At 44.1% G+C, this 17,465-nt stretch overlaps 1 protein-coding gene across 1 annotated transcript in view; it reads left to right on the forward strand.

Moving 5' to 3' along the window:
• LOC126195315 (sodium-dependent noradrenaline transporter-like) overlaps nucleotides 1–17,465 on the forward strand; it is a 453,210-nt gene that overhangs the window by 254,153 nt on the left and 181,592 nt on the right. Inside the window, exons 3-4 of the mRNA XM_049933875.1 lie at nucleotides 3,672–4,008; nucleotides 16,076–16,209. Coding sequence (XP_049789832.1) covers nucleotides 3,672–4,008; nucleotides 16,076–16,209 — 471 coding nt within the window. The remainder of the gene's footprint in view (nucleotides 1–3,671; nucleotides 4,009–16,075; nucleotides 16,210–17,465) is intronic.

Below are 17,465 nucleotides of genomic sequence, written 5' to 3' on the forward strand. Positions count from 1 at the left end.
TGGGCGGCCCATCACACGAGAAATTGAAAAGTATTCTTTGTTAAATGTAGCTTGCAGTTTGTAGAATTTCTTATCATTTTCGAGTCTCCTAGTTCTAATGCTAATTTTTTCTTCGAAAGTTAGCTCTGAATTTTGGAAACAGATACATGGAAAAATATAAAGGTTTCTACTGAAATTTGTTATGGGGGAGAGTAGGGGAACAGTTGGGGTCATGACTGAAGTAAGTCGTCGTTGCCGTAGAGACGTAATACGAGGGTCGATCAATAAGTAATGCCCCACATTTTTTTCTCGGCACATATTTACTGTTAAGCGTCCGAATATGGTGACAATATACGTTAACATGTCTTGTCCATGTCCTACGAGGGCTATCCACAAAGTACATTACGTTTTGGAATTAAAAATAAATAAATTATTGGAATTTTTTTTTATTATATACAAATGAAAGGCACTCTTCAATACTACTTTTCTACATAGTTGCCAGTTAAATTAAGGCACTTATCGTAGCGATGGACGAGCTTGGAAATTCCTTCGTCGTAAAATTCGGCCGCCTGCGCCTTCAACTACGTGGTTACCTCTTCTTGAAGCTGTGCGTCGTCATCAAAACGCTGCATAACCAATCACTTCTTCATTGCTGGGAATAAGTGGAAGTCGCTCGGTGCCAGGTCGGGACAGTACGGCGGATGAGGAAACAGCTCCCACTTAAAAGATTCGAGAACTTCAAGGAGTAGCATTTGCCGTGTGGGCCCGGGCGTTGTCGTGAATCAGCAAGATCTTTGAGCCCAACTTTCCCCTGCGCTTGTTTTGTATTGCTCTTCTGAGGTTGTGCAGAGTTTGGTAATACCTTTGAGAGTTTACTGTAGTGCCTCTTTCCTGGAAATCCACAAAAATCACACCTTTTCTGTCCAAAAAGAGCCGGCCGGTGTGGCCGTGCGGTTAAAGGCGCTTCAGTCTGGAACCGCGTGACCGCTACGGTCGCAGGTTCGAATCCTGCCTCGGGCATGGATGTGTGTGATGTCTTTAGGTTAGTTAGGTTTAATTAGTTCTAAGTTCTAGGCGACTGATGACCTCAGAAGTTAAGTCGCATAGTGCTCAGAGCCATTTGAACCATTGTCCAAAAAGAAGAGGTAACCACGTGGTTGAAGGTGCAGGCTGCCGAATTTTAAGACGAAGGAATTTCCAAGCTCGTCCATCGCTACGATAAGTGCCTTAATTTAAATGGCAACTATGTAGAAAAATAGTATTTGAGTGTGGCTTTCATCTGTATATAATTAAAAAAATTTCCAATACTTTATTTATTTTTATTCCAAAACGTAATGTACTTTGTGGATAGCCCTCGTATTTTTCTATGTAGTCTCCATCACGTTCTAGAGCCGTACGCCAACGTTGTGGAAAAGCATGTATTCCCTGCTGGTAAAAGCTCTTGTCCTGTAGGCGTAGCCATGTTTTCACTGCGTGACTGACACACTCGTCACCTTCAAAGTCTGTTCCCCGTAGAGAATCTTCAAGCGGCCCAAAGAGAGGGTGCCAGGTCTGGACTGTAGGGTGCATGAGGCAATGATGTCCAACCCACTTTGGCGATGTGTTCCCGGGTTCTCAGACTTGTTTGTGGGCGCGCATTATCGTGTTGGAGCAAGATTTCTGCTGGAATCTTGTCCGATAGAACACGTCGGAGAAAACTCTTCACATATGCCTTTGAATTGATGGTTAACCCTCTTGGCATCACATCCGTGAGAATGACGCCATCACAATCCCTGAAGACTATCACCATGACTTTTCTGGCAGAGGGAGTTGTCTTGAATTTCTTCTTTTGTGGTGAATGACGATGATGCTACTCCATGGACTGCCTTTTTGTTTCTGGCGCAAAGTGGTGCACCCACCTGTAAAGATCCGTGGCAGGAAGGCTTCTCCATCGGCCTCAAAACGCTCCAACAATTCAGATGAAATGGTCTTCCTTTGAATCTTGTGGTGCGCTGTGCGCATTCGTGGAACCTGTCATGAGCACCTCTTTGAATATCCGAGAGCATCGATCATTGCAGACGCACTTCCATTGCTGACCGATAACTGTAGAGTCAATTGTTGAGTTGCGATACGCAGGTCGGTACGACTAATGGCATCCGCACGATTCAGCATGTCTGGAACAGTAGCTGTGACAGGATCTCCCGAGCGTGGCTAATCATGGAGCTCTGTTTCTGCATTTCCTGAGACTGTACCTTTCTTTACCCATCGTCCAACTCTATTCCCATCAACTGCAGCATCGCCATACACTGCACACAAATGTTTATGGATGTTCACCACCGTTTCTTTTCCTCCGCACAAGAATTCAATAACAGCACGATGCTTGTAACGTGAGTCGTATGTACATCTACATCCACATCTACATGGTTACTCTGCAATTCACACTTAAGTGCCTGGCAGAGGGTTCATCGAACCATTTTCGTACTACTTCTCTACCATTACACTCTCGAATGGCGCGTAGGGAAAAGGGACACCTAAATCTTTCCGTTCGAGCTCTGATTTCTCTTATTTTATTATGATGATTTCTCCCTACGTAGGTGGGTGTCAACATAATATTTTCGAATTCGGAAGAGAAAGTTGGTGATTGAAATTTCGTAAATAGATCTCGCCGAAAAGAAGACCGCCTTTGTTTCAGTGACTGCCACCCCAACTCCCGTATCATATCAGTGACACTCTTACACCTACTGCGCGATAACACAAACGAGCTGCCCTTCTTTGCACTTTTTCGATGTCCTCCGTCAATCCTACCTGGTAAGGATCACACACAGCTCAGCATTATTCCAGGAGAGGACGGACAAGTGTAATGTAGGCTGTCGCTTTAGTGGGTTTGTCGCATCTTCTAAGTGTCCTGCCAACAAAGCGATGTCTTTGTTTCGCCTTGCCCACAATATTATCTATGTGGTCTTTCCAATTTAAGTTGCTCATAATTGTAATTCCTATGTATTTAGTCGAATTGACAGCCCTTAGATTTGTGCGATTTATCGTATACCCAAAATTTATCGGATTTCTTTTAGCACCCATGTGGATGACCTCGCACTTTTCTTTGATTAGTGCCAATTGCCACTTTTTGCACCATACAGAAATTCTCTCTAGATCTTTTTGTAATTGGAATTGATGATTTTACTAGACGGTAAATTACAGCGGCATCTGCAAACAATCTAAGGGGGCTGCTCAGATTATCGCCTAGATCATTTATGTAAATCAGGAACAGCAGAGGGCCTATGACACTACCTTGCGGAATATCACTTCCGTTCTACTCGATGATTTACCGTCTATCACTACGAAGTCTGACCTCTCTGAGAGGAAACCACGAATCCAGTCACACAACAGAGACGATACTCCATATGCACGCAATTTGATTAATAGTCGCTTGTGAGGAACGGTATCAAAAACCTTCTGGAACTGCGTTTTTGACGGGGTACTACGGCTCTGCCACCTGCCAGAACGGCTCTAAACTTCACCGGCGCACAGAACAAACACCAAATGTGAAGCACCGACAAGGACGTTTGTCTATATATACTAATGACTTTATAAAAAAAAGTGAGACATTACTTATTGAACGACCCTTGTATCTCTAATAAACCTTATTTGTGACGTAGCAGAAAGGCAGCAGTAGTGGCAGAGTTCAGATGTGTGGGGTGTGTGGCGTGTGGCAGGCGTGGGCTTCTGCGCGGTGCTGGTGGCGTTCTACGTGTCGTTCTACTACAACGTCATCATCGGCTGGGCGCTGTACTTCTTGGTGGCGAGCGCGGCGCCCGAGCTGCCCTGGCTGCACTGCAACAACTCGTGGAACACCGAGTGGTGCTGGGACTCCAGCGCGGGGTCGCGCGCCCAGGTGGCCGCCTCCGCCGCCGCCGCCGCCGCAGCAGCCGCCGCCGCCAACTCGTCCGCCCCCGCCGCCGCCGCCGCCGCCAACGCCTCCACCGCCGCCTCCGCAGCCGCCGCGGCCGCCGTCGCCAGGCTGCCGCACTCGCCCGCCTCCGAATACTTCCAGTGAGTACGCTCCTAGCCTACCGTACACTAGTCTTGATGACAGTTTCGGATTTTTTTAATGTCTTCCATTTCCAACTTAAGATAACAGGGTGGGTTGTTGCAGAATTTCGTTTTCTTTTCAGTCAAATATCCTAGCAGACTGGGAGGGACAGAGGGAAGCCCAACCGTAAATATGTACAGGGTGGCGCACGAAATGTGTTACCATTTTGTTTTTGAATATAAACTCTATTGTCAATACAATCTGAAAGGAACATATACTACAATGAAGAGCCGTCCATGGAGATTTGTTCTAACTCACCACATGCTCAATATGTCCACCATTTCGTTTCCTAACTTCCTTCAAACGAACACTGAAGTTCGTGATTACCCTACGGCACTTGTCTTCCGTAATTTCACTGAAAGCTTGAAGAATAAGTCTTCTGAGCTCCATTAAATCACGTCGACGTTTCGGGAAAATTTTTTCCTTTAGGTACCCCCAAAGAAAAAAGTCACATGGATTGAGATCTGGACTATTGGGGGGCCAATTCTGTCCGTCACTGAAGAGACCTGGAAACCTGAGTGAAATGATCCGCATGTCGAAATGCTCGTGTAAAAACTCCAACACAGTGTTTGCAGTATGTGGCCTTGCTCCATCTTGCACGAACCACTGCATGTTGAAGGGCCAGGCAGTAGCAAGAAGCTGTGGAATGAAGCATCCTCAAATAACGCTCACTGTTCATAGTTTCTTCAAAGAAAAAGGGTCCAAGAAGTCCGTGACTGGAAATTGCTGCCCACGCTGTAATCCTCGTAGCATAATGCTGTCGTTCATGAAGCACTTGTGGGTTTTCAGTGGCCCAAAAGCGTACATTTTGTTTGTTAACCACACCGTCTAAATGAAAATGCGCCTCGTCTGAAAACCAAACATCGTTGAGAGTTTCTTCCCTATCCTCCGCCCACTGAGCAAACAGTAGTCTCTGGTGCTTGTGCTGTTCAGTGAGCTGTGCACAGGTCATCTTGTATGGGTACATATGGAGGTCAATTTTAAGAATGCGTTGAACAGAGCGTCTGGATATTCCCAGTTGCACTGCTGCCTTTCTACACGATTTCCCGGGACTTCTCTGTACAGCAACTCGTACCGCTTCAATATTCTCCGGCGAACAAACAGGCATAGGCCGAGGTCGCTTCGCTTACAATACTGTTCCTTCCTGTACAAATTTATCGTACAACCTGTGGATGGTCTTCTTGCAAGGGACCCATCGTGTGTTAAACTGTTGTCGAAAACGCCTCTGAGTCACAACAAGGCTTTTCATTTCATGAAAAACTAACACAATTGTCGATCGTTGCTGTGTCGTCAGTCTTCCATTGTCAGCCATTGCTGCTTACTAGTCTCCTAGCGGCAGTGTCGTAACTCATTTGTTTTTCCAAGCTCTACTGGTACTGCTGTAGAGATCCCAGCGGGATATCCAAAGTGCATCTTTAATTGTGAAAGAAACAATTGGCAACACATTTCGTGCGCCACCCTGTATATCGAAAGGGAGTGCCTAATATGAAATTCCAACATCGATAAGGTATCCGAAACAAAGAATTTTATAATCTCTCGACATACGTGTGGATACCCTTGATCAGAATGCAAGCAACGTAACTTCTTTAAAAATAAGTTGAAATTAAACTGCTTCAGAAATCAAGCTTGTACTCAGTTTGTGCAAAAATATAAGACAAATAAAATTTCAATGACATCCAGTCTACTACCCAGAGCAATTTACAATGAGGTGAGAAAAGTCATGGGATAACTCCTAATATCATGTCGGATCTCCTTTTGGCCAGCATAGTGCAGCATCTCTATATGGCATGGACTCAGCAATTCATTGCAAATCCCCTATAGAACTACTCAGCCGTGCGGCTTAAAAATGGTTCCAATGGCTCTGAGCACAATGGGACTTAACATCTGAGGTCATCAGTCCCCTAGACTTAGAACTACTTAAACATAACTAACCCAAGGACATCTCGCAGATGCATGCCCGAGGCAGGATTCGAACCTGCGACCGTAGCAGCAGCGCGGTTCCGGACGGAAGCGCCTAGAACATCTCGGCCACAACGGCCGGCTCAGCCATGCTTCCTCTACATTCATTCATGATTTCAAAAGTGTTGTCGATGCAGGATTTTGTACACAAACTGACCCCTAGATTACGTCTGATAAATGTTTGATGGGATTCATGTAGCGGCTAGATCATTCGACTGAGCTGTCCACAATGTTCTTCAAACTAATCGTGTACAATTGTGCCCCTGGTGACATGTGCTTTGTCATCCGTAAAACTTCTATCGGTTTTTGGCAACATGAAGTCCACGAATAGCTGCAAGTGGTCTCCAAGGAGCCGAACATAACCGTTCCCAGTCAATGATCCGTTCAGTTGGACAAGAGGATCTAGTCCATTCGATGTAAAAATAGCCCACACCATTATGGAACCGGCACCAGTTGGTAAGTTCCTGGTTGATAACTTGTGTCTATGGCTTCGCGGGGTCTGCGCCACACTCAGTCCGTACTATCAGCTCTTACCAACTTAAATCGGGGCTTATCTGACCAGGCTAAGTTTTACAGTCGTTTAGGGTCTAACATTTATGGTCATGAGATCAGTACAGGTGCTGTAGGCGATGCCACCCTGTTAGCAGAGGCACTCCACATCTAACGTCTGCCGCCATAGCCCATTAACGTCAGTATGGCGATACTGTCCTAATGGATACATTCGTCGTACGTCGGACATTGATTTCTGCATTTACTTCACAGTGTTGCTAGTCGGTTAGCACTGAAGAGTCTATCCAGACGCCACTGTTCTCGATCATTAAGTGAAGGCCGTCGATCACTGTATTGTCTGTGATGAGAGATAATGTCTGAAATTTGCCATTCTCGTCCCAGTCTTGACGCTGTCAATCTCGGAATATTGAATTCCCTAACGATTTCGGAAATCGAATTCCTATGCGTCTGGCTCCAACTATCAATCCTTGTTCAAAATTTGTTGATTCCAGTCGTGTGGCCATAATCACGTTGGAAACCTTTTCACATGAATCACTTGAGAACAAATGAAAACTGTCAGTGCACTACTCTTGTCTACTTCATGTCACCATTTGCGTATTCCATGACTTTCGTCACCTCAATGTATGTTTCACCTCGTTTTAAGGAGACTACCGAAAAATAACACTGCTTAATATTTAAAGTTAGAGTAAATTTAGAATAAGTTGGTTATTAAGGAATATTGGCTAAATAGAAATAACGATTAAAAAAACATGCAGACATACTAGTAGGAATGCAACAGTGACGTTGCACAAAATTTGATCTTGGAATGTCTGATTGCCTACACGTAGGGCGGAACAGGACAAATGCATGTCATTATGCCCTTTCCCTCTCCTACGCCGCCCTTTCGTAAGCCACAGGCTGCCGTCATCTCCCCCTCCCCACTCCCTTGGCCCCTCACATCCGCCTGCCCTCAGCCTAACTTCTCCTCCCTCCCTCCCTCCCCCTTCCTGAGCCCCACTCTTTTCTTGGAAATAGGCCAATTAGAAGGCTTCCGAGCCAATTACACGACATGTATTTAGCTCTCCCAATCACAATCAACTCTTTCATTGCCGGCCGCGGTGGTCTAGCGGTTTTAGGCGCGCAGTCCGGAACCGCGCGACTGCTACGGTCGCAGGTTCGAATCCTGCCTCGGGCATGGATGTGTGTGATGTCCCTAGGTTAGTTAGGTTTAAGTAGTTCTAAGTTCTAGGGGACTGATGACCACAGATGTTAAGTCCCATAGTGCTCAGAGCCATTTGAACCATTTTTTTTAACTCTTTCATTGTCATGAACTGTCCAATGACATTTGTCAACCCCTGTTTAAATCACGCCCCTTCCCCCTCATCTGTATTAATCTTTGAAAATAGACCAGTCCAGGTGTTTTCCATGGGATGGGTCATGACATCATTCCGACCCAGTGGTGATAGTAACTGCATAATCTCTGCATTGAGGCAGATCTATTTGCGCCATCTCACATGATGTGTTCTGCGCTGCTGGTGGCTAAAACAGTGGAACATTCTAATATGATCATTTTCGATAGGATGTTATTAGCTTACTTTGTGAGATTTGTGTTTGTGATGTAACTACCGCATGCAGAATGTGCCTTAACAAATATTTGTTGTTCTTGTAGGTGTCACCAATAAATGGTACTTTAATGCTCTGGTTGGTTGTATTTCGTATTTTAACATTTTGCGAGAAAAAAAAATTGAAGTTACAGGCATTTCTAGATGTACATCAATAATCTGAGTCTTGTTTGTTAATAGTGATGATAAATTATAAAAGGAGTCTTAGATACTTGTGAGCAAAATGTAAAACAGTTTGTTTATTTACTATTACCTACAGTATTGCACAATTAAGTCACCATATTTCAAGTAAAACGAGCTTAATTTTAAAACTTTGAGTTTAATTTTGTTGACAGTGCTACCAGTGACATGAGGCAGCATTTGTTATGGTAAATAATGTCAAAGTAACAGCAGGTCCGAAATCTAACTTTAATCACCTAGCGTTTTTTAGAAGCTTTTCGGTGGCAGTTCACTAGGCCAATCACCACTTCAGGGGAGGAGACGACAGTGCATCGTGTTCCACACTGGAAAACAGTATAGCTGGTTTTACTGTCTTGGTAATGTAGCTACGCATTAGTTTCAGTTTTAGGCCTGGTTCCAGTGGTGGTACGAACATCGAACTTCAGTGACTTGAAGTTTTCTAGAAGTTTTTCAGTAATGGTTCACTACAACAACCATGCCGCCCGGCCTAACGCGCTGCTACCCAATCGGGAATGTGTGCCGGTCCCTGGCACGAATTCGCCTGGCGGATTTATGTCGAAGTCCGGTGTGCTGGCCAGCCTGTGAATGGTTTTTAAGGCGTTTTCCTTCTGCCTCCGCGAATGCGGGCTAGTTTCCCTCATTCCGTCTCAGTTACGTCGGCGATTGCTGCGCGATCACTGTCTCCACTTGCGTGTACACCATAATTACTCTACAACTCAAACATTTGGGGTTACACTCGTCTGGTATGAGAAAAGTTCCCGGGGGTGGGGGGGGGGGGGGGGGCACTGGGGGCCGAACCGCACAACAACCCTGGGTTCGGTGTGGAGCGGCGAGGGGTGGGTGGACTGCTGTAGCCTGTTTTGTGGGGTTGTCAACCACTGAGTGCTACGGCGGGACGAAGCCTCTCCGTCGTTTCTAGGTCCCAGTTTAATACATACACACACACACACACACAAAAACACACACACACACACACACACACATACACCATCATTTTAGGAGAGAAGATATTAATACATCTCGGTATACAACAGAAAAACTGTTGTTTCCTGGAAAATACGGGTTGTTATTTCCCTTTAATATTCCCGATTTTGAGGGGTCTAAATGATGAAACACAATACTGTGAGCAGTTTGAGAGGATATTATTGGCTTATTTTGCTCGATTTTTCTGTTTTAAGTTTAAATATTGCACGCAGTTTTCGGTTAAACGTATGTGCATCGACCTTGCGGGGATAGCAAACCGATGCTGGCATAATGCTCTAGGTCGCTTCTTTCGTATTTTAATGATTTGTGAGAAATAAATACAAAACTACAGTAGAGGACTGAGATCCAACTGTTGAGTTACCAGAATAATACAAACACAAAAATCAGATAACATTTTACAGTGTTTCAACACAACCAACCCTCTGTTACACACAGGAAGATGGACCATTCGAAATCACAATAATTTCTAAGGAAGGCTGATGGGTATGGTGGGTATGATATTTTAAACCACAAACGCGATGATACCATAGCCAAAGAGCTTAATAGGACACATATGATAGATTACTTCTAAGAATAGAGACGGAATTGACTTCAGGCTTTTAGAAGAATGGTATGGTTCAGACAGCCACAACAAATTCTAAACACATACCCAGGAAATGAGATCAGTGGATCGCCCGTATAGAACACAGCATATTGGAAACTTATAATTTCGTAAATACATGAGGGCTAAACGCAACAGTTGATTTTTATCGATACAGCATTGAAAATTAGCACATTCTGGAGCTGTCAAACACTTTTAACCAACCTTGGTCGACCATTCAAGAACATTTACTGAGTGTCAAAAATTTTTAAAATATGGATATGTCAAAAATATCATCTCTATTTTTAACGATCGGCCATTGACCATTTGCACACTAGATGGCAAACGTTTGTGGCTAACAAGGGTGATTACCGTCTTGGTTAAAAATAAAATGTCGTTAACAGTTTATTTGGTTCAATTTGCTGTTAGAAAGTACATTATTTTCCGGTCACCTTAATATATCTAGGTTTGTTCATTCAGCTACAGAAAGAATTATCCCACCGGTTCCAAATCGCGTCATAGCAGTAAGATGAATGAATCATAAACAAGGCAGAACTTGCTTGGCACCGAGATTGTCTAATCTCATTCCTACTTAACACATCTCGAATTTAGTCGACAGGCTCATGAACGCATTAACTCCTGCTCTTATGATTCTTCATGAGTTGCCCACAGGTCTAATGTGGTCACAGGTCAACAAAGGTTAGTATAATTTTATAAACCTTGTGGACTCTCTGGCATGTTCTAATCAGAACTCTGGGGTTTGTTACATGTAAGCAGAATGTGCCTCTAACTCAGGTGTTCGTAAAAGACCAAACGAATATCACCTGTATGCACTGAAGAAATAGTATCACGTTGCTGTCTACAGCGCTGCAGCTTCTGGAGCCTGGTAACTGCTGATGTCGTGAAGCTGTGGTGATCTTACTAGAATACAGATAAAATTTGGATTGCTCTTACACTGATCAAAAGTATCTTTACACTTATTAGTGCATATTACTGTGGGTTATGTCCAAGCTTCGGCTTTATGATGGCTTGAACTCTGTCGGGGACACTTTCAATGAGGTGCCTGAGTGCCGACGGAGGAATGGCAGCCCTTCAGTTGTGTGGATCATGAAACTCGCTCAGAAAAACTTAAGTTTTGTGGAATTTGTGGGTTGACACGCAACTGGTTTGAATCATACTTGTCAAAAAGAATGCAAAAGGCTGTGCTGAAAAACTCAGACAATGTCAGAAAGGCAGAAAATTTTAGTGACCAAGGTAAAAATCGCAGAGGGAGTCCCACAGGGTTCAATTTTGGATCCACTGCTATTCCTTATAAATGTGAATGATGACTCAAATGTTTCAAATGGCTCTGAGCACTGTGGGACTTAACATCTCAGGTCATCAGTTCCCTATAACATAGAAGTACTTAAACCTAACTAACCTAAGGACATCACACACATCCATGCCCGAGGCAGGATTCGAACCTGCGATTGTAGCGGTCGCGCGGTTCCAGACTGAAGCGGCTAGAACCGCTCGGCCACCGGCGGCCGGCAAATGTGAATGATATACTACACAACATTCGACAGGAAAATTGTGTACTTTTTACAGACGACACTAGTGTTATAATAAAGCCCATCAGAGAGAAAGGAACAGGAAAGTTGGTAAATGATACTTCGTGAAGAATTATCAAGTGGTTCTCTGGAAATGGGCTCTTCCTAAATTTTGAAAGAACACAATACTTTCAATTTTTTACAACAAATAGAGTCATACCATCAACTGATGTAGCACATCAGCACGACTCAGCAAGTAGGGTAGAATGCATACAATTTTTGGGTGTGCATTTTCATGAAAACTTGAAATGGTAGAAGCGTACTACTGAGCTTATCAAATAATTAAGTTCAGCTACGTTTGCCCTTCGTATAATTGCTAATCTTGGAAACAAACGTATCAACCTCCTAGATATATACTACATATTTCCATTCAATAATGACGTGCAGAATAATTTCCGGGGCAAGTCATCACTTAGAAAGAAAATATTGATCTCGCAAAAACGAGCAGTAAGAATAATACGTCGTGTTCACCGACGGACTTCATGTGGGTACCTCTTCTTGGAGCTAGGCATTTTGACTGCGCCACCACAATACATATTCGCGCTAATGAAAATCGTCGTAAATAATCCATCACAATTTGAGAAGAACAGTGATGTACAACACTGGAGGGAATATGACCCTTATTACCCCTTGTTAAAGCTGTCAGTGGCTCAGAGAGGAGACAATACGCAGCAGCAAAAGTTTTTGATATTTTGCCCAATAACATACAATGTCTGACAGGAACCGAAGCAACGGTTAAATCTAATTTAAAGTCGTTTCTCCTGGATAATTTCTTTTATTTCACTGACGAATTTCTATATGCACTATGTGATCAAAAGTATCCGGACACCTGGCTGAAAATGACTTACAAGTTCGTGGCGCCCTTCATCGGTAATGCTGGAATTCAGTATCGTGTTGGCCGACCCTTAGCCTTGATGACAGGTTCCACTCGCGCAGGCATAAGTCCAGTCAGGGGCTGGAGGGTTTCTTGAGGAATGGCAGCCCATTCTTCACGGAGTGCTGCACCGAGGAGAGGTATCGATATCGGTCGGTGAGGTCTCGCATGAAGTCTGCGTTCCAAAACATCCCAAAAGGTGTTCTATAGAATTCAGGTCAGGAATCTGTTCAGGCCAGTCCATTACAGGGATGTTATTGTCGTGTAACCACTCCGCGACGGACCGTGCATTATGAACAGGTGCTCGATGGTGTTGAAAGATGCAGTCCCCATCCCCAAATTGCTCTTCAACTGTGGGAAGCAAGAAGGTGCTTAAAACATCAATGTACATATGTGCTGTTATAGTGGCACGCAAAAAAACAAGGGATGCAAGCCCCTTCCATGAAAAACACGACCACACCATAACACCACCGCCCCCAAATTTTACTGTTGGCACTACACACGCTGGCAGATGACGTTCACCAGGCATTCGCCACACCCGGCTATCGGGTCGCTACATTGTGTACCGTGCTTCGCCACTCCACACAACATTTTTCCATTGTTCAGTCGTCCTGTGTTCACGCTCCTTACACCAAGCGAGGCGTCGTTTGGCATTTACCAGCGTGATGTGTGGTTTATGGGCACCCGCTCGACCATGAAATACAAGTTTTCTCACTTCCCACCTAACTGTCATAGTACTTGCAGTGGATATTGATGCAGTTTGGGATTCCTGTGTGATGGTCTGGATAGATGTTTGCCTTTTACACGTTACGACCCTCTTCAACTGTCGGCGGTCTCTGTCAGTCAACAGACGAGGTCGGCCTGTACGCTTTTGTGCCGAACATTTCCATTCACGTTTCCACTTCACTATCACACTGGAAACAGTGGACCTAGGGATGTTTAGGAGTGTGGAAATCTCGCCTACAGACGTATGACACAAGCGATACCTAATCCCCTGACCACGTTCGAAGTCCGTGAGTTCCGCGGAGCACCCCATTCTGCTCTTTCACGAGGTCTAATGACTACTGAGGTCGCTGATATGGAGTACCTGGCAATAGGTGGCAGCACAATGCACCTAATATGAAAAACGTATGTTTTTGGGGGTGTCCGGATACTTTTGATCACATAGTGTATCCTGTGAACTGACTCGTGCCACATCTCTTCGACAAAAGAATCGTTCACATGACATATGGAACGTATAATTGACTAACGAACAGTAACTGAACAGCTGAAAACTGAGAAGGTAATGATGTTGGACGCTGGAGTCTGAAGCGAAGTTGACGTTCTGAATTATTGGAAATGTACTCCTAGGTTCAGGTCGGGACTCTGAGCAGGAATATTACTGTCCACAAACCATTGCCTCATAGTTACTTCTTTATGACAGGGTTCATCGATTTTGAACTGTCGTAGTGACGGTACTGATCCCCCATGGTACACAATACGGGTCAGACCGTTGTCGCAGAAGCAACGAAAAAAGCATGCCAAATTTAAAAGAAAGCAAAATCCCCAAGATTGGAAAAGTTTATCAGAAGTTCTAAATATGGCGCGTACTTCAATGCGAGATGTTTTTAATAATTTCCACAAAGAAATTCTGTCTCGAAATCTGGCAGAAAGCCCAAAGAGATTCTGGTCATACATAAAGCACACCAGTGGCAAGACGCAATCAGTACCTTCACTGCGCGATAACAACGGTGAAGACACTGATGACAGTGCCACTAAAGCAGAGTTATTAAACACGATTTTGCGAAACTCCTTCACGAAAGAAGACGAAGTAAATATTCCTGAATTCCAATCAAGAACAACTGCCAAGATGAGAAATATAGAAGTAGATATCCTCGGTGTAACAAAGCAGCTTAAATCACTTAATAAAGGCAAGGCCTCCGGTACAGATTGTATACCAGTCAGATTCCTCTCAAAGTATGCTGATAAAATAGCTCCACATCTAGCAGTTATATACAACCGCTCGCTCACAGAAAGATACGTACCTAAAGACTGGAAAATTGCTCAAGTCACACCAATACCCAAAAAGGGAAGTAGGAGTTTTCTGCTGAATTACAGGCCTATATCACTAACGTCAATTTGCAGTAGGGCTTTAGAACATATACTGTATTCGAACATTATGAAGCACCTCGAAGAAACGAATTATTGACATATAGTCAGCACGGATTCAGAAAATATCGTTCTTGTGAAACACAACTAGCTCTTTATACTCATGAAGTAATAAGTGTTATCGACAGGGGATGTCAAATTGATTCCATATTTTTAGATTTCCAGAAGGCTTTCGACACCGTTCCTCACAAGCGTCTTCTAATCAAACTGCGTGCCTATAGAGTATCGCCTCAGTTGTCCGACTGGATTCGGAATTTCCTGTCAGAAAGGACACAGTTCGTAGTAATAGACGGAAAGTCATCGAATAAAACAGAAGCAATATCCGGCGTTCCCCAAGGAAGTGTTATAGGCCCTCTATTGTTCCTGATCTATATTAACGACATAGGAGACAATCTGAGGAGCCGTCTTAAATTGTTTGCATATGATGCTGTCATTAACCGCCTTGTAAAGTCATCAGATGGTCAAAATGACTTGCAAAATGATTTAGATATCTGTATGGTGTGGAAAGTGACAATTGACCCTGAATAAAGAAAAGTGCGAAGTTATTCACATGAGTACTAAAAGAAATCAGCTAAATTTCGATTACGCAATAAGTCACACAAATCTGAAGGCTGTAAATTCAACTAAATACTTAGGGATTACAATTACAAATAACCTAAATTGGGACGATCACATAGCCGCGCGGGATTAGCCGAGCGGTCTCGTGCGCTGCAGTCATGGACTGTGCGGCTGGTCCCAGCGGAGGTTCGAGTCCTCCCTCGGGCGTGGGTGTGTGTGTTTGTCCTTAGGATAATTTAAGTGAAGTAATGTGTAAGCTTAGGGACTGATGACCTTAGCAGTTGAGTCCCATAAGATTTCACATACATTTGGACATTTTTTTTTTTAATGATCACATAGATAATATTGTGGGTAGAGTAAACCAAAGACTGCGATTCATTGGCAGAACACTTAGAAGGTGCAACAGATCTACCAAAGAGACTGCTTACACCAACCTTGTCCGCCCTATTCTGGTGTACTGCTCTGCGGTGTGGGATCCGCAACAGGTGGGACTGACGGATGTCAACGAAAAAGTACAAAGAAGGGCAGCTCGTTTTGTATTGTCGCAAAATAGGGGAGACAGTGTCACAGACATGATACGTGAATTGGAGTGGCAATCATTAAAACAAAGGCGTTTTTCATTGCGACGAGATCTTCTCATGAAATTTCAATCACCATTTTTCTCCTTTGATTGCGAAAACATTCTGTTGGCACCCACCTACATAGGGAGAAATGATCATCACGATAAAATAAGAGAAATCAGGGCTCGCACGGAACAATTTAAGTGCTCGTTTTTCCCGCGTGCCGTTCGAGAGCGGAGCGGTAGAGAGACAGCATGAAGGTGGTTCATTGAAGCCTCTGCCAGGCAATTACGTAGATGTAGATGTACGTAGATGTAGATGTAATGACATCTAGTGGTCTATTCCGAATTACGTAGAGGTATCCGCTCACTTTTGATCAGATAATGTACCAAAGTTTTACCTAAAATGACATGTCTTTGCGTGGAGATCACAGTCCGCTGCCAGGAGTTAAGCTGGTTTTCCTGTGCCTGTTGTCTGCCCCCAGCCGCGCGGTGCTGGAGATGCAGTGGAGTGACGGGCTGCACGCCATGGGCTACCCCAAGTGGCAGCTGGTGCTGTGCCTGCTGCTCGTCTACACCATGCTCTACCTCTCGCTCTTCAAAGGCGTCAAGTCCTCAGGTAAGCTCCTTGTCTCACAGTGTATCTGTTTGATAGCTTTTTCCTTGGTAGAGAGTCACTCCGTTTAAGTAACGGCAGGGGAATGTCCTCGCCTTGTGCAGTACCCACGGGAGAATTAAGTATGATTTCCAATCTCACTACTGGCTGTGTAAGGCAATCGAATTCGTTCCTATTTATACAGTGATGTTCAATAAGTAATGCAGCACATTTTTTTCTGAAAGCAGGTTGGTTTTATTCAGGATTCCAATACACCATATTATTACCCACTCTTTTGGCTACCAAACCTTATTTTCCAGCAGAATCTCCGTTCAGTGCAATTGCAGTACCCCACGTTACTGCGAGGGCCTGTATGACTGCATGGTGCTACACTACTGGTTGACGTCGGAGCCAACGTCTTGCATCAACAGCCTCCCCATCATCCTCATACTACGCCCTGCAGAGTGCACCTTTCATTGGGTCAAACGGATTCTCTTTATGATCTTCTGTTGCCAGCAAGGAACACACCACGCAGACACCATTGAGAACACCAACTGGTGAACGAGTGTGTCAGCACTACCAATAGAGATGTCCAGTTCAGCAGCGAGGTGTTTGATTGTGATCCGTCGATCAATTTGAATGAGAGTCTCCGCACGTTCCAACGCTGCTGGAGCCACAGCTGTGTGCGGCCTTGTTGCGATGGTGACAAATGCATCGCCCATCGATTCACCACGTTTTTGTTCACTGCCAGATCTCTGTGTACATTCGGCAAGCGCTATGAGTATCTCCGATGCTCCGGTTTTCCGACAAAAGAAACGCAGTGACAGCTCTCTCCTTGGAACGCACATCCTTAACAGAAGCCACTTCGAAGCCTATTTATAGCGCCGACTATCGGAAATTCATGAAACTATAGGGGCTGAAGCGGGATTATTAAGTAATGTCCCACAACAAATGTTGCATTTTTCAGTTTAAACTGTCCGAGAAAAACAAGTGTTGCATTACTTATTGAACGCCCCTCGTACGAGATTCGACACTAGTCAATTAAAAAACTGTCAAAATGAACGTGGCCTACAACACACAAACAAAAATGTTACCATTATAATAATCAGAAATTAAACCCAAGAACTTTCAAGAAGATCATTACGAAAAGATCCAGTTGTATATGGTTTAATAAATGAGAGGGGCTTGAGGTACGTATGTGGAGATTGGAATGTCAGAGTGGGTAATACAGCTATTAAAGACGTGACGGGAAGATACGGAGCAAATACTGTAAATGCAAA

The sequence above is a fragment of the Schistocerca nitens genome, chromosome 7 (genome assembly GCF_023898315.1).
Source record: "Schistocerca nitens isolate TAMUIC-IGC-003100 chromosome 7, iqSchNite1.1, whole genome shotgun sequence".
In the NCBI taxonomy this organism is placed as follows: Eukaryota; Metazoa; Arthropoda; class Insecta; order Orthoptera; family Acrididae; genus Schistocerca; species Schistocerca nitens.